General features: G+C 37.4%; 2 protein-coding genes across 2 annotated transcripts in view; both read left to right on the forward strand.

Annotated features, from left to right (window-relative positions):
• LOC124164179 (sodium-coupled monocarboxylate transporter 1-like) overlaps nt 1–15,561 on the forward strand; it is a 29,548-nt gene extending 13,987 nt beyond the window's left edge. The window contains exons 8-14 of the mRNA XM_046541381.1: nt 96–204; nt 4,884–4,993; nt 6,284–6,467; nt 7,640–7,726; nt 9,886–10,073; nt 11,125–11,443; nt 14,529–15,561. Of these exons, the coding sequence (XP_046397337.1) occupies nt 96–204; nt 4,884–4,993; nt 6,284–6,467; nt 7,640–7,726; nt 9,886–10,073; nt 11,125–11,443; nt 14,529–14,660 (1,129 nt within the window). The 3' untranslated portion in view covers nt 14,661–15,561. The remainder of the gene's footprint in view (nt 1–95; nt 205–4,883; nt 4,994–6,283; nt 6,468–7,639; nt 7,727–9,885; nt 10,074–11,124; nt 11,444–14,528) is intronic.
• Nucleotides 15,562–19,774: 4,213 nt separating this feature from the next.
• The window catches only part of LOC124163526 (sodium-coupled monocarboxylate transporter 1-like), a 57,394-nt gene continuing 49,483 nt past the window's right edge, over nt 19,775–27,685 (forward strand). The window contains exon 1 of the mRNA XM_046540493.1: nt 19,775–19,942. The gene's annotated coding sequence lies outside the window, so the exon portion shown is untranslated. The remainder of the gene's footprint in view (nt 19,943–27,685) is intronic.

Consider the following 27,685-nt stretch of genomic DNA (forward strand, 5'->3'; position numbering starts at 1 on the left):
AACAGTAACTCTCCCCTCACTCGCCTGCTGCTCCAGAGCTTTTACGCGTTCGAGTAGATTAATTTATCCATAGTCTATTCCACTATTTTCCTCAGCATCGTCCTCATTTACACCATCGGGACCATTATCCTCACCCTCATCAGCTGCTACGCCGGACTCCTCATTTACGCCACTTACTACGACTGCGACCGGCTAGCCGCTAAGGTAAGTTCATGCCCAGGAAAACTTTAGCATGTAAATATCGGTAGAAGCTCAGTCGAGATAAAGTTTCAAAAGTTCGATAATTCAAACAAAGCATATGACACTAGGAACAAGTATACCTTAAGTCACTTGTTATGGAAATACTAGTTTCACTAAGAACTAGAAAAATATTGAAAATGCAACTAAAGTAGAAGTAAACCGAAATATAAAAAGAATTGCAGCAAAGATACAAATATTGGTATCTTTAGGACATGTATATTTAATTCAAGACATAAAACTTAGCAAAAAGAACGGAACTTAAAATATCTTTAAGAGAACATTTTGGAATGTTTAGTTTTTGCACGATGGGAGAAAAATCGAGAGAAATAGCACAAAAAAGAGAAGGTCAACCATATTTTCATCAGACACGCCATTTCCGTTAAAACTTTGGAGGAAGCGTAAAAGGATTACAGCAACGATAAAAATATTGATATATTTTGGACACGTATTTGTATTGTCTTCTTCTTCTTCTTCCTTCCAGGATTAGGCTACTAAGCCTGTTCCGGCTCCACATCACCATCTTTTCCTTGGTCTTCCTATACTTCTCTTGCCAAATAGTTGATATTCCATTGCTTGCTTTGGAATTCTTTCATTTGGCATTCGAAGTAAATGTTCTTTCCATCTATGTTTGTATTCTTTTAATTTGTCAGTGACCGCTTGGACACCCAGTTCATCTCTTATTTGAGTGTTTCTTATTTTATCCAATATTGTGCAACCTTTAACTGATCTTAAAAATTTCATTTCAGACGATTCTATCTGCCTTAATTCCTTCTTTTTTGTTACCCAACATTCTGATCCGTAGAGTACAGTAGGGACTGCCATCACTTTGTAAAATTTTATTTGTGTTTCTTTTCTTGTTTTGTTCTTCAGAGTTCTTCTGATAGTGCCACATATTCTCTGGAAAGTGTTAACCTTATTCATAATATCTTTTTCCTCGTCATATGCTATGTCGCATCCTAAGTACTGGAAGTGCGACACTTGCTCCAGGACTTGATCCTCAATAACAATTTTTGTTCTTATCGGGTTGCTTCCTAAAAATGCCATAGTCTTTGTTTTGTTTTTTGAAATTCTCAGGTTGTATAGCTTGCTCAACTCGTGTAGTCTGTGTACTGCCATCTGGAGTTTGTCCTCTTTATCTTGTATTATAACCTGATCGTCAGCAAACAGCATCGTATTTAAGTATTGAGATGGTCCTATTTCTATGCCTGGTGATACATTATTCTCTTTCCACATTCTTAGAACGTCATCTATGTATAGATTAAACAAGATTGGGGATAGGCTGCAACCCTGTCTAACTCCTCAGTTAATGATAATTTCTTGGGTGATCTGTTTCCCTGTGTCAATTACAATTCTGGTGTCTCTGTATAGATTCTGGGAAGCTTTTATCAGATGTCTAGGAAACCCTCTTTTCTGCATAACTGACCATAACGTTTCTCTATTTACACGATCGAATGCTTTTTCAAAATCTATGAATGCCAGATGCGTTTCCAGATTGAACTCTCTTCGTTTTTGAATTATTTGTTTTAAAGTAAAAACATCGTCGATGCAAGATCTTCCTTTCCTAAATCCAGCCTGTTCTTCTAATAAAATGGTATCAGAGATAGCTTGTAGTCTAGTATTTATTATTCTACTGTAAATTTTGTATGCAGTATTTAGTAGGCTTATACCTCTGTAATTCTCTGGATTATTTCTTTTTCCTTTTTTAAACAATGAAACAACCTTCGCCACATTCCAATCCTTTGGGATTTCAAGCTTTTTCCAACACATGTTGTATAGATGGAGGATTCTTATTTGTAGGGATGTACCTCCATATTTTATCAGCTCTGATTCAATTCCATCTATGCCAGCAGCTTTCCTATTTTTTGTCTTCTTCAGAGCACATTCTAGTTCTTTTAAGTCAATAGGGTCTACTCCTATTGTTTCCTCTGGAGTGTTGATCGTATCATCTAATGTTGGATCATACCATAATCTCCTATAGTGTTCTATCCATTCTTCCTTCGGTATAACATTTAGTTGGGCAGTATCTTTCTCTGATTTGTTAAGTTGTTTCATCAGTTTATATGCTATTTCTTGCCTACCATGAATATCCTCCTCTACTCCACTTATAAATCTATCCCATGATATCATATGTGCATTCCTTATTATTGCTTTCGTGCGGTTTCTGACCCCGTGATATTTTTCTTTCGTTTCCTCTGTTTTTCTCTGTAGGTATTCTCTGTATGCTTTGTTTTTATTTTCGATGGCCTGTGCTATCTCTTCGCTCCAGATTTTTAAACCTCTTTTCCGTTTCTTTTTATTTCTGGTGCCCAAAACTTCATTAGCTATTTGTAAAATAGCTTTCTTAAGATTTTCCCATTCCTTATTGATGTCATGTTCTGGTTTTATCTGTTCGAGCAGTTGTGTAATCCTGTGTTGGTACAGTTTTCGAATACTACTCTCTTTCAAAAGGTATGTTTTGAAGATTTTCTTTACTTGACATTGTTTCTTTTCCGTATTATGCTTTTTCCACCTTGCCCATAGTTGTATTTTTGCCTTAACAAGGAAATGATCGGTGCATATATTTGCTCCTCTTTATACATGTGTATCAGTTGTCCTCAAGACTAATTTTCGGTTAACAATTATGTAATCAATTAGAGATCGGTGACCCCTGGCTTACCAGGTGAATTTATTGATATCTTTTTTCTTGAAAAATGTGTTTGTTACTTTTAATTCGTTGAAAGTTATAAATTCTCTTAATTTACTTCCATTTTGGTTCAGATGGTCTTCTCCATGTACTCCAATCAATTGTGGAATTGGCTCTTTCCCAATTCTAGCGTTAAGATCACCACCTATTATCAAGTAGTCCCTGTTATTTAACTTCCCTATTTCTTTTTGCAGTTGCTCATAGAAAATCTCCGTTTCTTCCTTTTTCCCATCTTCAGGTGCATATGTTCCAAGTATTGTTAAATAACCCCTATCAAATTTGAGTCGCACCGTTATTATTCTTTCGTTTATGAAAGTGTATTCCCTGATATTATTTTTCCATTTTTTGTCTATTAAAACACTCACTCCACAACGTGCTCTTATATTCTGATCAACTTCACTGTATATCATTACGTAATCTTCCAAGTCTTTTGTCCCTTTGAGTTTCTTCTTTGTTTCAGTGATGACCGCCATATTCACTTTGTATTCTTTAAGGGTGTTGTTAAGTTCTAACTCGTGATTGCCTAAGCCTTGTACATTCCATGTGGCTATGTTTAATATATCCGTTATACCCGTATTCATGTCCTTACTTTTGCCTAGTCGTCGTCTGTTGAATCCCTAACCTATTCCGAGGCTCTCTGTGAAGCTTATGAGTTAAAGAAGGTTTTACATGGGCAGGTTACCGGCCTGTCGCACAACCCCCAACCTGGAGGACCAGTGGGCTACACTTAGTCAGTCCCCTACCCTTCGACCTGTCTGGCTTGGGTGGCCCTACCAGGAGCATACGCTCCCGCCAGCATAGCTCTCCGGGTCATTGGGGCACTCAAACCTCTCCACCACGATAAGGTGGTAGCCCTGGGAGAGGATTGTATTTGTATTGTACGACCTAAAAACTAGCAAAAAAAGAAACTTCAAATATCTATTGGAGAATATTTTGAAAGATTATGTTTTTTCGCACAGAGGAAGAAAATTGAAAGAGAGAGAAAATAGAAATAGAGAGGAATTGCCCAAAAAAGAAACGTGTGACCATTTTTTCATCAGAAACGCCATTTCCGTTCAAACATAAAGGGACGCTAGAGATATTACACTGAAGTAGAGGTGCACACGTTACTACTGAACTTCCATGGAAATTTTAACTATTAATCTCTGATAAATATGGTATGGTTAATTTTTTTATTTCTCCTTAACAGTTTAGTTTGTAAAAATTCGGAAGGGATCGTTTTATTTGCTAAACACTGCAGGCACAAACCTCAATTATTGAGAGTCAATGTTTCCTATACTATTAGTTAAAAATAGCGTTCACCATTGACTATAACACAGGCTTCATTATTCACAAATAGCTTCTTGAGCGCCTTCCAATAGAAGTCCGAACAGTTTAAAGAAATACTTACTGTGCATATCCCATGTTCAATGAATTTCTGGCGATGAGCAGACGAGAAGCCGGAAATCTCTCGCTGAATGTTAAAGAATTGTCCGAGAGACTGATTCATCCATGCTATTAAAATATTGAAATAAAATGAGCGTGCATTTCGGCTACTTAAAAGGTATCTTCCGATCCCGATCATGGGAAAGGTAAAAATGCATGACGCGTAAAAAAACAGCAGGCCCAAACACTTAACGTTGAAGCTAACAAGAGAACATGAAACTCATCACAGACCCAATAGAAAGTGATATGAAATGGCCAAATACAACCGCAACAGTTTAGCATGTTTTTCAGAGGTTCATCATTTAAAGATTATAGCAGTATCTTGGTATTTCAAATAAAAAACATTTTAAAAATGCCAGTCGGAAAGCAAAAATACGTAGTGGGCAAAATGTAATATTTATACTAGCTGAAAATTCGAGTATTATTTTTTATAAAACTTTTATTTCAAAATATTAAAGAATATATTAATTTATATATCCTTTATTCCTTATATTGTTCTGTATTGCTATGGATTGATATCACATATGTATTACAGATTGTCCGCGCCCCTGATCAACTCCTTCCTTACTTTGTGATGGATGTGGCCAGGCTGTTGCCCGGGCTACCAGGACTCTTCATCGCGGGAGTTTTCAGCGCTGCTCTAAGGTGCATTCTCGACTAAATGTAAAACTAAAAGTTTTGATATAAGAGATTCATATCGATAGTGACTATTATGTTGCAGACATTGAGTCGGCAACATAGACTAATCAATACAGAGTTAAAAATACCTTCCAAGCCCCATCTACAAGCAGTGTCAATGTTATGTATACGTATAAATTATCACCGTATATAACAGTGATCTTAAAATTTATCACATATTCCATTTAATGATAAAATTACTCATATAAATGCTTAAAAATATTAAAGAAAAATACTTTAATTTAATCATAATTGTGAATTTTTTAAGTATTTCACATTCTCCTTTTTTTATTTTATATTAATTAGCATTATCCAACTGTAAAAGTCGTGTCCCTTTAAATTCAACAGATTCAGTTTTATAGTGGAAGCTCGACATATTAAAGCAAAAAGTAAATGCACTTAGTTTAATGACTGCGATGTGTTTCAGCTGATGGAGCCATCATCTGGTAAGACATCACAGTACATGAGAACATCATATTTTTACATTTGAGGTAGCACCCCTTTTGGCCTTCCTGTTTATTTTCAGGTGTCGTTCTTCTACAGCCATTACTAGATTCCTCCTTCCACCCCTGGTTTTTCCTTATCTCCTTGGCTGTCTGTTTTCTCACTGTCTCCCAACCATACTTCTGTTTCCTGCCCCTTCCTCAAACCTATCAAATCCTCCCCCACCTCTTCCTGAAAAGTATAAACGTGATCTTCTCATACACTGCGATTTCTTGAATCAGAAGATGACTCTGTGAGCCGAAATACGTCGACGCATTAAGCAAATAGTGCTCATGCGCATTAAACAAATAGTGCGCATACGCATTAAACAAATAGGGGAAAATTACTATTATTATATTTATTTCAGTCTAAGTTTGGCAGTTTAGCGATATTTGATATTTGATTTATCAATAATTCAGCATTCTTATTTTTTATTATGTTATTGTAAAAAAACTATTTTAACCTTTATTTATGTAATAATATTGTATATCATTGTACTTTATTGTGTTCTCATGTTTTCATGCATAGCCCTGATGATAGTTTAAAATAAACTGAAACGTTGGACAACAACTTTTCTGCATTATATATGACCTAAACTTCAATTTTATCGAATTATTTAATCTTAATCGAAAAATTAATAAATGATGTCAAGATAAGAGGAAAAAGAAAATAATGCAACTCAAAAATTAAATTCAACAAGGGTAACCTGACATATGCACGAATATCTTCCATCGCTAGAGATACTATAGGAATTGTTTCGCATTGTTCCCACAGCACTATGTCCACGGGTCTGAACGCAATGTCCGGAGTCATCTACGAAGGACTCATCAAACCCTGTTTCAAAGTGGCGCCATCTGAGGCAAGGGCCTCGTGCACAATGAAAGTGTTATGCGCGGTGATCGGTATCTTTTGCGTCTTCATGGTATACATCGTGGAGCACCTTGGGGCCGTCGTACAGGTCAGTATTTTGGCCGATTTTACTCTCAGCACATTATTCTACTAGATGTAGAAAGAAAATATGACCCACCAATTAGTGATTGATTTAGGGTTGAATGTACCTGTAAATAAACTTAGGGGAACAAATGTTTAGCTATATTACTCGCATTTTAATCATAGCCTCTAATTCGCATCTAATAATAGCCTCCTTAACTCTTTCAATTCTAAATTGAAGAGAAGTGAAGGTAAGATAGTTGCATAAATTACAGGATTTTTTAAATTCCCTGAATAGCATTTCATTAATGAAATACATTTTATAATTTAGCAAGTCAGAAAGGACGTCCCAGTCAGTACTTCATTGATATATGTAAAACCTAGAATACTTTTTAAGGCACTACTTTTGTATGAATAAAACCATAAATAAACCAATTTTCTTTGAATATAATGGATAATATTGGATATCAACCCAATCCATAGAGAAAGAACAGGTCTAACGTCCATTATAAGGTTAATCGGTTGATAAAGTCTGCCACTACGCAAGGCAGGACGGCCAGTGTGAAGACCTTTATCAAGTGATACCCCAAACATTTGAAAATATTTTATGCATAAATTTAAATCCATATTAAACATCAATATCTGGATACTAAGCAATGGTTTTACAAAAGCATTCGTGCACATTCTTAAGTAAAATTCGATTAAATAAAGCCCGTTCCATGTTTCACGGCTCAAGTAGCTTACAATTTCTAAGATTTTCCGCTAATAATTTGCACTTGACGAAGATATGAATCCTTCAAAAGGCATTAAAATTCAACACATAATATATTCTCAAATTTACTTCAATTCGTGAATCGGAGATATTTTCTATGATCAAATCGGTAAGAGCTACAATGGAATATATCATGTAATGCTTCAATCTGCTCATTTTCCCTCTCCAAATGAAGCAGAATTCGTCCGCTGTAGTTCCTCTGATGGCCGTTAGATGACAATAACGTCGCGATCCATGCAAGTGAAAACCGGGACACTCAAAGCTTTTAAATGTCCAAAAATGACGCATGAGTGGGAATAATATCGGATATACATTTCGTTTGCCCTATTTGTTGGTAAAAACCTCAATTTGACACGAAGTTTTGCTCGAAGTTTCCGTGAAAGATATATGTTCTTCGACATAGCCAGTCATTTATTCTTTTTTTCCAGTTATCCGTCAGCTTCGGAGGAGTAACCAGTGGACCAAGTTTATCTATGTTCGTGATGGGGATGTTCCTCCCATGGGCCAATTCTATGGTAAACACAATTTCTCTTACTCGTATCCACTTAATGTTTACTGAATGACTAAGACTGTAGAATACATGCAAAATTGCTAGACGCATAAACCCTCGAATAGCGGCAGTATATCGATGGCTAAGTTCTTACAACACGTATCACAAAAATAGCAACTTTTCAGGAGAGCAAAAAAACGATTAATTTCTTTCACTTGCACACTGAAATTAAAAACCAAAAGTTCATGACACTGAAAAAGAAGTATTCATTGCTAATGAAGAGTTGTTCTTACGTTGTATTTTATTTTTTAATGTTATTACACTTTGTTTAAGATACCTGTCTCAAACCGGCTGAATTTGAGATACGTGTTGTTAGAACTTAGCCATCGATATAGAGAGAGACACGGAGTTTATTACTCATTTCCATAGGCACAAAAGCATTCAATTAAATAGCTTATCACGCAATTGATTAGTTACATTTTGTGCATAGGATAGGCTATGCATAAGATTATTCAGCTGCATGATCGACAGTTTAGAAAATGCATTGCCAATCTTTCCCATAGGGTAATGGGAAATACATTTTATGCACTTTTTTCTTCATGGGCAAACTGCAGACAATTTTACAATTTTTACACAATTGTTCTTAACTTTTCTGTACTACTGGTAAGTGGCAGGTTAACCAATTTCTTTCAATAGATTCAGTGGCGTAACTAGGAATATGCTTTGGGGGAGGATGAGATGGCCTGAGGTGGCGACCCCCCCCCCCCTCCCAAGCGACGAGGGAGGGATTTTTTTTTAATTGACATGCCTGGAAATACATTTTACATCATTTTGGCACTTATAATTTAACTTTAAGCAGATCAGACAGCTATTATATGGCAAATCTAGATCAAGGTTTTAAATATTTTTTTTCTCTGATGCTTTGGGGGGTATCCTTCCCCTCATCCCCCACAGTTACGCCACTGCGAGTATGTGGTGTATGTAGTGATACACCAAAATACTCACACCAGCCAATATAAGTGTACAGATTTGAGAGTTTTTATTAAAAATATGGAGAATATTTTAGAGAAGGGTTTCTTTTCGCCATAATTCCCTCTAATCATGCCCATGTATGTCTGAGAACTGAGAATACATGGCTCGCATTGTATGAACCATATAATTACATTGCATTAAATTTTAGGGCAAAGAAATTTCAACTGTATATATTGAGATTGGGGAGCGTGGTAGTCCAGTGGATAGAGTTCCTTCCGCCTGCTGCTGATCGAGGAGTACCAGGCTCAAATTCCGAATGAAGCCTTCGGAAATCCCCCAAAACTAATCCTCGGAGCGAGAGGTGGCCCAGGGAAAGGAATAGGCCCCAATACCCTGAATTTGTGGAATTCATACGTCTGATTCTAAGTTCAGGAAGAGCTCTACGCACATCTTTTCAAACCAACCTTCGCGTTACATCACTGAGTGGGGAGACCACGTACCTTGCTACGCCTCTTTTAATGTCATATTTTTTTAATGGTATTCGGAATGCCAAACGCTTCTCGAAATAGATAGTTGTTTCATTGAATGCAAACTTTGGCTTTAATTAATTATTTTACATGCGGTAGATTTAACATGCCTTACACAATTTAAAAATACCAACCCCTTCATCATGAGGAGTGGTGGAGAATTGATGTGCGTCGTCAACCGCCATAAAGGAGATCAGGGTTTGCGGCTCCTCTGTGCCGATGTATTTTGACGTGTTCAAATTGATCGGTTTCAATTTAATTTCAATTGCAGCAAGGCTAGGTAGGGGGAGAATTTTTTATCGTCGTAAAAGCATTTTTGCATTTAAGCAGTCTTATTCCAAAACGGAAGACAACACCAGGAAGGGTTGGTGTACGCTCAAACTTTAATGAATTGTAAACCTGACGCTGATATTGAATGAGTAGATTCAATTTAGCCCTAAATTTGAATGCAAGGTAATTATATGGTGCATATTAACTGAGTGAAAATACTGACTTCAAACCCTAGCGATTACCCCCAAACGTTCGGACGTGAAGAGCTCCGATAACCACAATTATTAAACAGATACCTTGGTAAATTTCTGTTAATACTCATCCCCTTCCTAAAACTCTAGAGGGCAGTGTCTGGCTGAATATTTTATAGATGTATGCATATACAACAACTGTCACCACACTGCTTTTTCCACAGGGTGCTTTCACGGGAGGCCTGACAGGACTGTTGGTTATGGGATGCATATCCTTCGGTACTCAGTACGCCAAAGCCACTGGACAACTCAAGTATCCAGAGAAGCCAATGTCGACAGCCGGGTGCATTCTACCCCCAACCCAGGCCCCAATGTCCACCTTGGTGCCTCTGGTCTTCGACAGCACCGTCTCGTAAGGAGCTTCGACAAGTTTTGGCATTGGGTACATGCAAAAAGATAAAATTATAGTGCGGGATCGTGATACTTATTGGTTTCTTCATGACTTCTATCCAGCAATACGTCGCTTTGATAACGTGATGCCGGAGACAAATAATTGAATCGAAATAAAAAAGTTTCCCATTGTAACTTACCATCCTCAAAGGATATTTTTTAAATACCACTTTTACAAAATTCATTACAAATCGAAAAAAGTCTTCATAGAAGTTTGAGTTATAGAAAAACAAATTAAATCCCAAGTCGTGTTATTCTGGGAGCATGATAAATAATCAAAATATTTAGCAGATTAAGGGGAATAATTAAGTGAAATTTATCAGAAAAGCAAGTGGAAATTCCTTTCCCACGGCCATTGTCTGCGGCACATGTTGATTGAAATGTAAAAGCAGTCATATTAAGAATGGAGAGAAGAATACTTTATCCTCTACAATTTAATAAATTCACAACAAATTATTGAGCATATTTTCTCGTATCTAGCCTCTACAAAGCAAATGAAAACCGAAAAATATTGATACAATCATTAGATCTAAATAAAATCCGCCATTTTCGTTTTGTAAGCTACAGCTTCACTCCCTCCTTCACTTTAACCGGGCGGCACCTAAGGTCTTACCTAATTGCCTGACTTTTAAATTACCAACTGCTCTAATAAAACGGTCGTAGCATGGCAACGCAAGCCGCAAAGAATTCCTTTGTGCAGATTTAGAATTTCAATGTCTCAATAAAATTTCGCAATGTAATAATTTATTAGGAAATGTTCATTAAAAGGTCCTTTAAATATTGGTGGTATACAAAAATCATGAAAATTGAATTCGATTTTTACTTCGCGACAGGATTTGAATTTTCCCACCTCGCTTTTACCAATTAATTGAAAAGAGTGTCACAAGAAAATTTTGCAATTTAATAAGTCATACGAGAAATTTAAACTGTACGGTTCTTTAACGGTTGGTGACCTACGAAAATCATGAAAATTTCCCCCTTTACCAATCTGTATATAATCCCGTTCTCCTCAGGTGGAACTCGACGCTGGAGTCCGCAACGGTGGGTCCCTCAGAGATCGAGGCACCTTGGCCCATATTCCAGCTTTCCTACACCCTTTACTGCTTAGTGGGGCTGACTATTAGCCTAACGGTCGGGATGATCGTGTCTTTCCTGACGGGACCCACGCAGCTTGAGGACGTCCACATTGACCTCCTGACCCCTGTAGTGCACCCGTTCTTCTCCCGCCGGTGCAGAAAAGGGCCGCTGGACGATCAGGATGTCTCATGGAGGAGAAATAGGGCGGGATGGGGAAGGGAATTGGACGCCAGGGGAAGGCTGCTCAAGAAGAAGGTAAGGGTAAAACCAAACTTCATCATCACTAGTCAATAATCTTGAGTATAAAATCGTTTTTGGCTTGATTTGATGGAAGTTCGATGACAACTTTTAGTATAAAAAAAGTAAAGGCAGCTCAAGAAATCTTTTGTGCCCCCTCCTTGAGTTTTCCTGTATCCGCTACTGCGTGAATATATGAATGAATCTCTACCGAAGAGGAGTTGACGACTTAGTATGTCCCATGGTCACCGTCTTTGGCACCATGCGGCTTCTTCTTGTGGGATTTAGTTAAAGACCACTCTCAAATAAAAACCTGGAAGAGGCGAAGAAATGGATCCAAGGCCGGATCCAGGATTTTTTTCTGGTGGGAGGGGACACAAAGGCGTGACAAGCAAACGGACTTTTCATGTTTGAGATTAAAAACAACACACACCAATAGGGTAGCTACCTTTATCAAAGTAAACGAAAGGCACTCATTGCGATTTGTTACCCAACATTAGTGTATTCATAATATACAAATTATATATTTGGTTTTTGAAACCCCAGTTTAGACGAATGGCAATGGTCAATTTTAACGTCATTTGAAAAAGGCCAGATTGGCGGCCTTGCGATGCCACTCCACGTGACGTCCCACGGACATAGATTCTGTACGAGTAGTCAGGAGTTTTACATCGTTTGAGATTACCAATGCATGTATGAGACACAGAGCTCAGGGAAACATTTCTTAATGATCACCTATTAAAATTGCCTATGGTCGGAAAGTTTCCCTCGTTTGATAGGGTATTAATAATCCTTATTGAAGCCAAGCGCTACCTTCTAGCAGGGTATTCTGCTACCTGCTAACAGCCTGCATCGCAGCGGCGCACATATCCTCCCTCCAAGTTCACCTCACACGGCGGCAGTGGAACCAGAATGACGTCACACGGGATTTCCCCAGCATTCATACTTAGCCGTCGCGTTTTCGTGCGCTTGAAAATTTTCATTTTTCATGTAATCGCGAAGAATAGATATCGCCATTTAAAAATCTAAAAACGTGAAATGCATACTGCAGGAGAAACAATCTTTCGATTTTGATAATTAAAAAATTATAGGAAACCACCCTATTCAAAACTCAGCAACCGACCATAATTTCAACACATCGTGTCATTTTTAAGATTTTTCAGTGTCCTTGAAAATGACACTGAAATCGTGTTGAAATCGTGGTCGTTTGTTGAGTTTTGGAATTATTATTATAACAAAAATTTTTACAAGTCGACCATAAAGTCGGGTGGTAACATAAAATCAGAAAGTATAAGAAGAGAAAAATACAAAGTACCAGCTTGGCTGATAGGTTTCTTCACTCACAAAAATATACATAATACCAAAATACAAAACATAAAATACTAAATACAAAACAAATGTTTGAAAAGGCCCTCAAAATCCATTTTTACACAATACATGTCCCCATTTACATAGCACCAAATGAGCAAAAAACAAGACCTATCTACATTTACATAGCCCTTAAAATCTATTTTTACACAATAATATATGAAGACCAAAGCAAAAAACATGAAACACCAAAGTCAAAAAATAAACGTTTGGAAAAGCCCTCAGAATTCAATTTCGCAGTGAAAAAGTATTTGTCTTAGCCGGGATTGGAACCCGGTTCTCTCGATTACAGATCACGTGTATGCAAGTTTCTGAATTTTCCTCGCATGGGCGTACCCAGCGAGGGGTAGGAGGGGTAGCTGAAGCAAAGCCCCCCCCCCCCCCCCAGAAGCAAAAATCGCAAATTCTTTAAGGAAAATAATATTTTTCCATGCAAATATTTTTTTAAATTAAGAGCAGTTACAGTTTCCTTAAAATGTTGATTTCATTCACCCTTTCCATGCTTAAATCTTATCTACAACTTGAACAACCATGGCTTGCACCCCCGCCCCCCTCCCCCTAGTTTTGATCCTGGTTACGCCCTTGTTTCCTCATATTTCTAATAGCACTTTTTTCATACTCTAGCTTCATGGGTAGATTGTCTTCTTAAGTATGATACCGTATATTATGTGTCTTATTCAGCGTATATGACGCATAGTGCATGTTAGTGGAAGTAAATTTTAACTCCCTGGTACATTTTGGTGATAGTTCATCCCCTGCCAAACACCTCTGTAGGTGGCTGGCAGTTTAACATATATATGTAGATATATCAAATGCTAAACGATTTTAATTTCTCCTGATGCATTATATCGATGAATTTATCTCGTGTTCTCAACCAGGTTTACTCAGTCGCATAGGCCGACGTTCCGGAAGACGACTGTTCTCCCATTTTCAAGGCGCGTAAGTCAGTGTGAAATTGGACACCGAATAACAAGCCTTGAAAATAGGAGAAAAGTCGTCTTACCAAACGGCGGCCAATGCAACTTAGTTAATCTGGTTAATAGCACGAGATGAATTCATCAATATCAAATGTGATTAGGCATACTTTGGATTTTTAATTGCAGATTCAAATGAACACTTGCAATTTTCACACGATAGTACAATTTATTACGACATAGATTTCAATGTTACAACATCATCTTCAAGATGTGCGCAATCAAAATAATTGCAATTATCCACGATGATAAAATTATTACAACCGAGGTTTTGATGTCACTACATATTCTTTAAGATTTAGCAATCATGGGCGTAACCAGAATCAAAACTGGGGGGGGGGGGGGCAAAACTAGCCGTGGTCGTTGAAGTTGTAACTTTTTTGCACAGAAAAAGTTAATGAAACCAAAATTTTAAGGAAATTATGACAACAATTTATTAATTTTTTATAATTATTTGCTTGAAAAAATAATGATTTTTATTTTAGCTTCATGTCTTATACTAATACATTTACTAAAAAGGAAAATTCGTTCATAACTTTCGTTTTGAACTAAATTTATTTTCGCTTCCAAGGGGGGAATCTGCTTCCTGTGCCTCCCGCTGGGTACGTCCATGGCAGTAACGTTACAAACTAAGTCGTAGTAAATTTTATAGTCGCGGCAAGTTGCAAGTTTTTACTTCAATATGAAAAATTTCCATTCCTTGACTCTTCCAAGCTTTTCCTTTTTCCACGCTTGACTCTTCGGATTTTTTTTTATTTCAGAAGCGACGGTCGACGATACATGAAGATTTCATACGAGGAATCGATTACTACGACCACAGTGACGAGTCTTCGTGGAGACCGCCGGGGGCGGGCAGGCAGCGAGGAACAATGGACCGAGTACTGAGGGCTTGATCTCTCATAAATACTGATGGATGAGCGACGAAAAACTGTTACGCGAAAATCCTAGAAAAAATTGAAGGAGGAGGACATATCTTCGACAACTCGTAATCGAATACTTATCATCACCATTTATTCATCACAAGTCCACCAAAATAGATGAATGAGCCTAAATCACATGATGAGTTAATGTTAGGCATAATTAAACTACCCCTGCCATTGAAAGTGAAAATAATTGCCGATATTATCGATTTCTACAAAACAGGGTCATTTTCATCACAAAAAATAAGGCTACTAACTTTCAGCGGCGTGACAATAAATCGGTCAGAATAGCAAGGTTACCCAAAATCACACGATCAGTTTATATATTTCTATCCATATGTTAAACCATGCTTTTAAATTAAGCTAAAATTGACAGCATTAACCATTAGATCCTACATCACACGGTCATTTATTTAGTAATTATTTATAATTTCCCCGACTTGGTGTCCAAAGTATTTCATGTTATATAATGTGCATCGTATATTTCCATGTGATTCAGGCTGTATAAACATCCCTACGTAGACCTAGAGTGAAGACAAAAATCCATTTAAACGTTCCAAATCATCATGGAAATTTTCGCAATTTATTTCTACTCGCCACTACTATTAAAATTAAAAGAATTTCTTAATAAAATAATATTATTGAAAAAAGCAATGCATAAGGAGAAATTCAGTCTTATCTTATGAAAAAGAAATCATAATTCTCACGGGCTCCAGATTGGATTCCATAAATTAAAAAAAAATCCACGAAAAAACTACAGGAGGAGAGGTCTAATGAGGAGAAAACACAGTCGGAGATATTAGCGTTAATATTCATGTCTACTGTATCTGACTTGTTGTGTCCTTTTTTGTTAAGTATTTAAAATTAAAAGATTCTTTTCAAACAACACTTGGATTATTAACCATATAATGCCTGTTTTTCTATTGAAATCAATTTCTCAGACACCAAATAACATTATTTATTCCACATTAACATGTGTTTGGATCACATTCTAGTCGTATATTTCATGCGAAATGTTACTACCATTAAAGTTTGAAGTTTTAACATAATTATTTCTAATCTGATCTTAAAAGGGCTACATTTTTGTTTACTTAATGCATTGGACCTACTCGTAAAATCAATCTAGAGCCGCTTAAATATGATGGCATTATACGTTTTCATCAAAACTAGTAGTATTATCACAATGAATTTATTTAATTCGCGAAATTCATCATAAAGCTGTTACAGTGCCTTTAAAAATTGTAGTACTTCTGGTTGATTCATAGCCATTCGACAGACATCGATCGCAACTACACACTGACAGTGCGACACAGTTTTTTGGATAGAAATAATTTCGGCCAGACTGTACTGGGTTAAATTCGTAGACGGTCTAAATATCTTGCAAATAAAGTTAGAATTCATTTGTGGCTAAAAATTGGGAGCTCTGGTAAGAGGAGCAATAAGGAAAGACGTAAATACTAGAGTTTTCTCCAGTATTTAAGATAAAATAGAATATATTCAACCCCGCCAACATCTAGGATATTTTACTTATGATCAAACAGTCGTCATGATGCCCAAAATTGTCATTTTCAGATTGTAACAAGCATTTCCGCGCTCATCGGCTTCAGTGTCTACAGAAACCACCTTTTAATCAAATGTTACATGAAAACGTTTCCCGCAACTTATTTTTTTGAAATCTATTAAAGCCTATACGGTGGGGGATCAGTGGCGGATCCAGGATAGGGACAAGGGGGGGGAGCCTAAGATTACGATTCTACCTAGTGTGAATTGAATACACAAGGGGGGTCTATAGCCCCTCCCTGGATCTACCTCTGGATTGAAATATACCAAAAGTATGTAAAATAGGCCCTAAATTTAGAACTAATTTGTATTCCAATTCGTTAAAGAAGGTAAATATGTAGGAAAATATAACTAAGCACTTTTTCGCATAGTGGTAACCCCCAAATACTTCGATTTTACCTAGTGTGTGTTTCGACACAATGGTGGGATTAGCCCGCCGTAGATCCGCCACTGTGGGGGATTAATTTTTACCCAATATACCGCCACATCCCCATATCCTCTGCACAATGATTTACTTTTACGTTCAACGCTAATATAACCAATACCCTAGCTTAAGATTAACAGCAAAATCCTAGGTCACGGCTATCTCCAACAACCACTCATGCCTTCGATCATAAACGAATTTATAACCAGAAAGATCACAAACGAGCACATACTTGGTCCATAAAAGCATTTCACGTCTTACTCCATCTCCTCACATTGTATATCATTAGATGCAACTTCCCATTCCCTTTAGGTCTTCATTCAACCTTCCTCAACGTTGTTTCAAATCCTTCAAAAGCTTCATAGGTATGTTTATGTGGTCATATGTCATTCTTATTACTTTTCCTCTTCTATTCTTGGCCTTGTTCAATAACTTTTTATGATATCTCTTGGAGTTTAGGTCAATATAAACCAAGTTATAGCCAACGTTTCGATTTATTTAAAATCATCCTCAGGGCTATGAAAGAGAAAACATGTACAATATAAAATACGAAGATGACAAAGATATACAATATTTTTACATAAAAATGTTACGATCGCGTTTTTTATACAGTAATATAATTTAAAGTATACACATATATATATGTATATAAGAACAGAATAGAATACACAAAAAATTTTGACACATGTCATAAAAACATATGTCATTCGTTACTTTCTTGGCCAAAACGTTCTCATATCAACTTCCTTACACTCCCACATCCAACCTTCATAGTGAATGTTTGAGAGTATACTAGGGAGATATCAAAGAAGGTTAATCAAATCTTGAGCGGTCATATCTCTGATAGGATACACATTTTTTGATAGAGGGTTCACCCTTCCACATCCAAACTTCATAGCTAATGTTTTAGAATATAAAAGGGAATGACGTCAAAGAAGGTTATTTAAGTCTTGAGCGCTAATATCTCTGATAGGATACGCATTAATTTGTATCGTAATAACCTGTAAAATCATGAACAATCTGCATTTATTTCCTAGGTAGAATTAAAAAAAAACTGCCGATCCTAAAATACCTCTTGCCCGGAAGCCATGCTGAGGGGGACATAAATTCATATGCTTCACATTTTCCATGATATTACAATTATAAAATTTCAGGTAGAGAATCGAAGGTTAACAAATTGGCGTTTGCTCTTCTGCAAGACATTTTTGAAAACCCAGTACCCCCAGCCCCTCGCCACGACATCCAATTTAAAACATGTCGACTGAATCGAATGCTATGATTCGCATCCACTACGAATGGGTAGTATGGAAATCTGTCATTAAATGCATTAAATTAATACAAGAGCCAAAGGCCAATTAAACATGAGAAGTGACCATTTGAAGAGGTAAATGATCTTTGAAGAGGTAAATGTTAAATGGTCCATTTTTCGTGGTAACAAATGAAAATAATGCAACAGGTTCAATTTTGTTCCCTTCTGGATACCATCACGCCGCTGAGCAGAGAAAAATACGGTGAGGAAGGTGGCATAAATCGAGATATTAGCGAGAATTATGGCAAACTGGCATGCCATCCAAATTTAGACATTAGGGGCCGTCACATATCTCCCGCAAACAGTATCCTCTTCCCAGTTACGGATACATATGATGGGCGCAGGGGGCGAAGGCGGCCCCTAGGCCCCGCAAGGGCCGCCTTCATTGCCGAACATTGCAGAACCACAACTGTAACTTTTTATGTCATAAGATGTGTGAAGATTTTTATGTCATTGTCTTGTATATAATCTTGTCTATAATCAGTTAACAAAAAATTTCTTAAACTTTGCATGTAACTTGATTATTTTTCATTACGATAAAAGTATAGGTAGCTCACAATATCTTTTGCGCCCCCCCCCCCCCCCCCTTTGAGTGTTTTCTGTATCCGCTAATGCCTCTTCCGCTCGTCGCGTCATCTTCATTCAAAGAACAAAAGAAGGTTTATCAATACTTGAACGACAATAACTCTGATAGGATATACATTTTTTTTGGATATAGGGTACAGTACACCCTCCCACATCCAAACTTCATAGCGAATGTTTGCATCACGCCACTAGGGGAATGACGACAAAGAAAAGTAATCAAATTTTGAATGATAATGTCTCTGATAGGATACAGATTTGCTAGTACCATACTAATCACTAAAAATATTTCCAAGAATGAACTCTGAACTTTATTTCTAAGAATGAAAACAAAAACTGCGGATCCAGACACCTCTTGCTCGGAAGTCATGCTACAGTGTAAGCATGTATTTAACATTTCCTATAGTTACAGAGTTAGAAAATTTCAGCAATCGAATCGAAGGTTAACAGTAGACGCTTGTCATTCTACGAGACATTTCTAAACCCAGTATGGTGCCTCTCGCAAAGGCATCCAATAAATTTACAAACCTGTGGAGTACATTGAATGCTATGATTCACATCCACTAAGAATATGCAATATGAAAAGTTTTTCATTGAAGTTATTAAGTGACTACAAGATTCAAAGGCCAATTAAGCATGAGACGCGGTCATTGAATTTATTTTTGAAGGAGTACCTGTTAAATAGTCCATTCCTCATGATGAAAGAACACAAGTGGTAATTTCCACACTTTTAAATCCAACAACCAACCATGGTTTCAACACATTGTGTCATTTTTAAGGACAATGAAAAATGAGAAAGAAACGATTTTTTAAGTGCGTTTCTCGTTGGAACAAATGGAAGTTATGCAACAAGTGCAATTCTGTCCTCTTTTGAAGACCATCACGCCACTGAGCAGAGAAAAATACAGTGAGGGAGGTGACATAAATCGAGATATTATCCAGAATTATGGAAAACTGGCATGCCATCCAAATTTAAACATAAGGGCCCGTCACATATCTCCCGCAAACAGCATCCTCTTCCGCTCGTAGAGTCGTCAACTTCATTATGGCTTCCCGTATCGCGCAGATAGATAGTCACAACCTTGCATCCCGCAAACAACACGTCTCAAGTTTGCTGACGTTGGGAAACATGGCCGCCCCGAAATTAATAGATGTCGTTCACGGAAGATTCACGAGATAAAGGAGGGGCCTCGAATGATGGGACAGAACCGCTGACGACGCAGTGCTCGGGAGACTGTAAAGTGCAGCCGAGGGTGTCGAAGAGGATACGTCCTCCCCCGTGTACCTCCCCCGACAAAGCAAGGTTAACTAGGGGAAGGCGAGATCGGGACGGAACGTACAAACACAACTGAACGCTACTCGACACAGTGCCCACTCAAGGTAAGGGAAAGAAATACAGTGGACAACTTCGACCGCGTAGAAATGTGGGTGGATCTGATTGGTATAGAGTGCTGACTTCCCTGCGAGTCCGAGCTCGAATCCCGGTGGTGGCAGAGAATTTTCAGGCACCGATTCATCTCGGTGCGAAAAATCTGCGGACAAAACAAACATTCGCCTTGATCGGGATTCGAACTCGGATCTTCCGATTTTCTGTCAAGTCCTTTTGCCAGTTAAGCTGCCGAGACGTCTTACCCTCCCGTGGGAATTTGTGGACTATGCCGGACAAGATGGTCTGGAGTGTTGAGCATATTAGGCATGCGACTAGCAGTCCAATTTGTGTATACGAGGCATGTTTTTAAAGTAAGTACCGTTTTGACATAAAAAAACAACAAGAACATTTTAAAAAAATCATTTATTCACTTGAAAGGCCATACTTTACTCTACTTTTCTACATAATTCCCATTACTATTGAGGAATTTATCGTATCTTGGGACCAGCTTTTGTATGCCATCGTCAAATAAGCTTGCCGCCTGATTAGACAACCACTGCTTCACGGTCGTTTTCACTTCGTCATCATCGGAATGGCGCTGACCCGCCAGATGCTTCTTCAAGTGCATAAACAAATGGTAGTCACTCGGCGCTAGATCGGGACTGTATGGAGGGTGGTTTAATTGTTCCCAGCCAAAAGAAGTGATAAGGTCTTGTGTTCGATTTGCTGTGTGTGGACGGGCATTATCGTGGAGCAAAACGACACCTGCACTCAGCATGCCACGCCTTTTGTTTTGAATAGCGCGGCGCAGTTTTTGTAAAGTCGCACAGTACGCTGTTGCATTGATTGTGTCGCCGCAAGTCAAAAAATCGACCAGCAACTGTTATTTAATAGCAACTGGTATTTCATGAAATTGTCATCAACTGAAGGAATAATACGTTTAAACATTTTTTTGCTTCACTAAAACACAAAAATATCTGTTCAGTGAAAACAAAAGATGCAAAAAAATAACTTTATTAGCTAAGTTGATGAGATTTATTATGTTCACCGGCATGTAATCAATGCGTAGAATGTTGATTTCCAATTAAATATAGGTACATCATAAGAGTATTTTTAGAGAAATAGATATGCTTTTCCAGATATTTGTTTTATCCGTCAGAGTATTAGTAGGGACCTCAGAAAACGGAGAATTATTTAAATTTTATTGAAAAAATAGTATAAAGTTAGATAGAAAAACAATAGTACTTGCAGCAAAGGAAAGTTAAGGGTCTTAACGTTCGAAAGCGCAGAAGTCCATACGTGCAGAATTTACGAATTTCATTATAAAAATACCTGGTTGATACCCAAGGAAAGCCCCAAGTCACTTTGGCCTTCGTGCTTCACGTGCGAGGGAGCTCCGAGGAAACTTTTCAACCGTATCATCGTTTTGGAACGAAAACGGTCAAATAATTACCGAAAATTTGACAAAGCTAACACATTAAACTCACACTTCCCTATCGTTAATCTACAGACGGTACTGCAGATGGTTTCTATATTCCATTAATGGAAGAATCGATGAAAGAAAACATAATCCACTTTAATGGAATAACTAAACATATACGGACGGTTAAAAGTGAAACCTATTCGGGTCCACTGAAAATATCTGCGCTTGTTTCAATGGAGTTAATTAAATTGACGCCAGATATTGTACCTTTCTTGGAGAAAATGTGGAAGGAGTCGTTTTCAAAAGAAAAGATACCCATTGACAGAAAAATAGCAAACGCAAAACTGATATTTAAAAAGGAACACAGACAAGTAAATATTATTATTATAGCCCAATGTCGTTAGTATCGCAAGATTCAAGTCTCAAACGCCATTTTTTTTCTCTCCGTAAAACTGTGACCTCCGAAATGGTAATCAGCACAGGTTTTGCTAAGATAGATCTCGGGAAACACATTTTGTATTCCTGCATCACGACAGTCTCAAATCAGATGAAGAGAGAAAAAAAGTTATCGGTAAATTTTTATTAACGAAATTATTTAACATGACACCTCACAAAATAATTTTAATGCAAATAACAGTCATGGGATGATAATATTTTATGTTTTCCTGGCGAATAACATTGGTGAACCTTTCTCGGGATTCCCACCAGGTCAAAAATTCCACTTCTGCCGACGCGTCTGAGAATTCAGAAAATTCAATAAAACGACATTCAGCAGCCCTTAGGGTGAGCCCAGAGACGAAGCTTGAGACTTCGACAGAAATGGAGTTTTTAACCCGGTGGCAATCACGAAGAAAGTTTACCAACATTCATGGGGTTCCAAAGTCTCCATTCATCAGGTGCTAGCGCGTCGGTTGTTGGTTTAAGACAACAGTTTCGCTGGCACTGCTGCCAGCGTCTTCAGGTCAAAGAAATTGTTGTCTTAAACCAACAATCGACTCGATATTACCGGAAGTATGGAGACATTGAAATTCTTACACCGTGGAAACCTACGTTGTCACAACACGTCTTACAGAGAAATGCAGGAAAAAAGTGATTATGGACGAAATTAGCTCTGCTACAGTTAAATTGACAACCGGTGTCCCACAAATAAGTGAAATCGCCCCCCCTTTTCTTCGACTATCTATATCTATATGTACTACTTTTCCATTAACACAGCACCTTTGTTCGCGTCCTTTTTTCTACTATGCAGTTCCATCCATTTCTTCCCTACCCTATGAATTTATTTGTATTTTATAGGATGTTTGTTTGTCTATGCGTTTCTATACGGCTGCACGGATTACACCCAAAGTTGGTATGTAGGTGAATATCATGCTCCCAAAGCTTGTAGTGCTATTTCTGGTTGTGTCCGACGCGTACTTTTCGTAGTTTTCTAATTGACGTTTGTAACGTCACGACATACAACTTCCGTGGTTGGACATCCTGCAGGGAAGGCACACCTCTTGATACACTCAAAGGGAAAACATAACTCAAAGGAATGTAAACTTAATCATTATTCTTCTTAGTGCCAACCTTTTTGCTGAGGCATACGTTCACACTGCGTTTTTGGTGAAACCACGTACGGACGCACATAATGGTCAATGTGGAGCGTTGTATAAGGGGACATCCATTAATTACGTGAGGCGTTTATGGGGAGGGGTCAAGCCGATTCTCACCCAATCTCACGCGGGGGAGAAGGCAAGTATTACGTTCTTTTCCACAAGAAACAGTGTAAACATACAATCTTAGTAATCTTAAATACTAGTTTTAACTAATCTTAAATAAAAATAATGAAAAAATTATTTCTTTTGGAGTCGAGCCAAATCTCACGTAATCTCACCAACGGGGGAGGGCAGTTACGAAAATCGACCAAATCACCTCACGTAAATAAAGGACGTCCCCTGAGATGATCCCCTGACCGGTGTACAGAAATCATTTGTTCTATTGTTTGCTGATACATACGTACACCATCATCATACCTGCTTTTTTCCTTAGTCTAAAAATCCTACCATGTCACCATGAAATCCAATTTCCAAGCTTCCCACTTCTCTGGGTACTCCTGTATTCTTCCCGAGCAACGCTGGGTGGCCTGCTAGTCTCTTATGTAAAGCAACGAGTCCTGACTGATTGATTCACTCACTAATTACCACAAAGTCCAACCCATTGAAGATACGGCTGTGAAATTTCCATGTTATATTCCTCATGCCATGTTTAGCCGTACTAAGAAAGGATTTTTCGATAAATAATTGCTTTGGAAAGCTTCACTCAATTTACGTTAACTTTTTGACCGCCTCAGGAACAGTATTGAATTCCGTGAGGATAGCTTTTCTCTTGCTCTTTAAAATATTTCCACCGCGATCGAGAGGCCAGCATCTTACCAGCTATCCCAAGTAGTTCGCTGCTAGTTAACAGTTAACTACCCCAAGTAGTTAACACTCTGTCCGTGAACTCCTATCATCCAATCTAAAATCGTTCAAGAGAACTAAATGTAGCAATAAATTTACTTAGACTTGCAGATGATTCTCGATATTATTCAATTTGATTAATTTGATTAAGAATCCGTTATCCATGCGGTTTATTGCAAACATATCGCGTGAACGGTGGTGTAATTACATTCATTGCCATGAAAAAAAATTTCTCTGAACCGGGAATCGAACCACGAACCTTCGGCTCTCAAGCCACTGCACAGATCATTACATCGGTATGGTGCTCACCTTTCGTTAATGGCTTCTTTCAAAACCATATTCCCTCGCGATGCATATTCCCTCTGCGGAGATCCGAGGGCCTCACCGGAATTTGAATTCTCGACCCTTCAATCAATGCCCCAATGTTCTACCCACTCAGCTACCACTCTCCCCGTATGGGAACCCCACATTCATCCCAATTATTTCCCAATCCCAATCTATTGAAAGAATTCAGTCGATGGAAGGGAAAGATAAATGACGACGAAAAAATAGTCTTCCTCGTTCCTCAGCCATTTCCTCATTACGTTAAAATAAAAAATGCCTAAGTTACCACCCACTTTCATGAGTTAATGACGCCATTTGCAGCTTTGGCCCATTATTTCGTTGAGAGAGAGATAGAGATCATTGGCAGAAAGAATCGCTCACGAGAGTGTAAATAAAAACGTACCAGGCGAGCTGGATGCGCGATGCCGAGGAGTGAGAGAAGTAGTGAAACGCTATGCCAGAGTCAGTGACGTCATTAATGTGTGCGCAAAAGGGTTAAGCCGGTCGATTTGTCGCATCAAATATCTGGAGAAGTTTAAGACAAAGCAAACAACGGAAACATAACGGTCTCTTTTTTCAAATTCAATAACAATCAGCACTAATAAAACATTGGCGAAAGAGCACATAATCTACGCAAGTTTACAACTCGCTGTGGACTTTTTCTCGCAATGAAGACTGTCTCATGTGTATGCAGGGGTTTTCAGGAGAAATATGCAATACTTCAGGACGTGGTAGGAGAGACATTTTTAAGCATTTTTGTCCCATAAACATGAAGTCGAAACTCCTTAGCTACTGAGCTTCGGCAACGCAAAAATTTTGTTGGGTTCACTTTAGGTTCAGTTAACATTAAAACGCTGAATAAAATTATTTGGAATCATAGAAGGAATTTAAAACTTGTGCTGATTTTTCCTGAGATATTTTTCGTTCATTTTATGCTATCCACAAAGAGAATGGAGGCTTATTTTTACAATAGACTTCGAATAATTATAGAAATTTCAACTTTCGAAGGCGTATCTTTTACGGTAACAGCTTTATCTTCAGATGTAACATTAAAAATTAATAACTAATTTTTAGGAAACTTTATTTTATTTATTGCAGCAAACATCATTTCTCTATTGTTATTTCAACCTAAGTTTATTTTTAATTGAAAGGAGTTATATTTTAAAATTTAGTTTTTGCCTAAGCTGCATTTATTTTCTTTATGTACGACTTTAATGTACTTTCAAATATAATAAAAAAACTACATATTGATTCCCATTTTTCAGGTTTTTAATTTCAGTTCCCACCAATATAACTTGTGATCCTTGGTACGATAGGTAGTGTTCCTAGGTAAATGAACATGATGTACTTTGGAACAATTATAAGCACTTTTAGTTTTAGTATAACTTTCAAGTTTAAATTAGATACATTTAATAGTAAAGATACAAGTCTAAAACTTAAAACTTATGTTAAGTAATCCTGATGGATTAAATTGCTACTAATATCCTGAATCTTAAGTAACTATATTTTGCTTTATCTAAAAAAATTGAAAAAGTGTTCCGTCGTAGAACACTCTCCCCTACTTGTACAAAGAGTTCTCTAACAACAATCCTATGTCAGACGATTCCGTTGCACGAAAAAAATTGAACTGAATTTGAACGCTTTGAATTTCAAGATGCATTACCTGAAGCTCTGGTGCATTCAAACTTCAAGTCACGTCCCCTAAAGTTAAACCCGCAATTTATGTCGCCTCGACGGGGCACTGTAAATACCTTCGCCCTTGAGATAAGGCGTTTGACTCACTGAGCTAAATTCCCGTCTTTGCATCCTCTAAATTTATTTCACGACATATCTCATGGAGACATAAAATCTTAAAAATCAGCAGTCCAAAAAAAACATATGCTATCTAATAGATTAAGATACATGACAGACATAAAAATGGCGTGATGAAATGTTACGGAATCATTTATGGAAACCCATCAGTCGGAAAAATGGACTATTTCTTCGCCGTATTGAAGGTGATTGAAAAAACGAAAAAAATTTTTTTTAGGAGATGCCTCCGTTTTATCCCCTTTCGTTGAAATGACCAGAATAGCTTCTCGTGAATTTCCAATGCCATATCGCGCAATGACGAGTTTAGCTCGAAAGTTAAACAATGTTAAAACATCCATGATGAACATAAAGAACTCATATTTCATGAAATATGATGCCTTCGGAAGCGATAAAATGATTTTATACGAGTAGCGACAACTGTGTTCTCGATGTGTTCAACTAAAAATTTTACAATAATAATCACTTTTCATTTCACTGTTCTACGATGGTTACAAGCTATAAAATATCATAGCCTTACAATACCTAGCATTCCATTTAAAAAGAACCACAGAAAAATAAATAGAGGATAGGAGCACGATATACGGAAAATAAATTCAAGTGGAAGGGGTTAACCCTATAAAGTCCATAGAGATTGCAGCCTTTAAATTGCATAACAAAATACGTTTTTAGGCCTTACGTATGAATGCCTTAATTCCAAAATCATTTATATAAAAGCGATATCTCTAATAGTTTCTGAGATACAGTATGGGACGTGAAATTATACCAATTCTCGCTCCGTTATGGCACATGATGTAATTTTTTGCATTCATTTAAAATATATCGAACTGATGTAACTAATACAATTTAACATGTAGTGGGATAGTTGAGTAGGCATTATGAAGTGGATGACCTATGACCGGAAGGAATATAAACAGAATCGGGGATTTTACAGTGCGGGTGTCAATACATTCGAAAGTTCGATTCGATAATTGTGACAAATACGCAAATTGGCATATTTTGATAACTTATGCATCTAGAACAACGAAATTTGCTAAATGGGCACATAATAGCATTGCAATTGGGAAATACCTTTGTTGGCTGGGCTCCATTTCGATATGTATCGAATCCGTGATTCCTTAAAAAATATAGAATTGTTATAACTTATAGAATTTAACATCTCTGGGGATAGTTGAGCAGGCAATATGAAGGGTTACAAACTCCACAGGTTTATTACAAATAAATGATAAACCGAAAGTCCTGTCATTATTGACCATCTCATTGATTTGTTATAAACTATCAATTTTTCACTTCGTAAACAGCATTTCAAGTGAAAATTCTCAACAATGTGGAAACTGCAATATCTAAAGGATATCACAAAAAGAATATAAAACAAGAAGCCCATAGCCTATTCTTTAATAGAACCAATTCCTACTATTATACACCCTCTCAATTTAATTTGAGATAATTTAAAAAACATTTGGACATATATGTCCCTTTCAACTTTAGGGTTAAGATATGGTCATAGAAGTTTTGAGCAGATAGTAAAGTCAGACCAATCTTAAGATTGTGGAACATTGAAGATGATGTATTTATCTATAGTTAGATATTGCTCTATGATATGAATAAAACTAATAGGATATCATTTTAAAATTTATCCAGAAACCATTTGAAGCCGATAGTCGGTATAACGGAGGAAATAGCCGCGGTCACAAAGATGTACTAAACAAAACGCCATTGATTAATCACGATAAACAATTAATATTCATACATAGAAG

The sequence above is a fragment of the Ischnura elegans genome, chromosome 8 (assembly GCF_921293095.1).
Source record: "Ischnura elegans chromosome 8, ioIscEleg1.1, whole genome shotgun sequence".
In the NCBI taxonomy this organism is placed as follows: domain Eukaryota; kingdom Metazoa; phylum Arthropoda; class Insecta; order Odonata; family Coenagrionidae; genus Ischnura; species Ischnura elegans.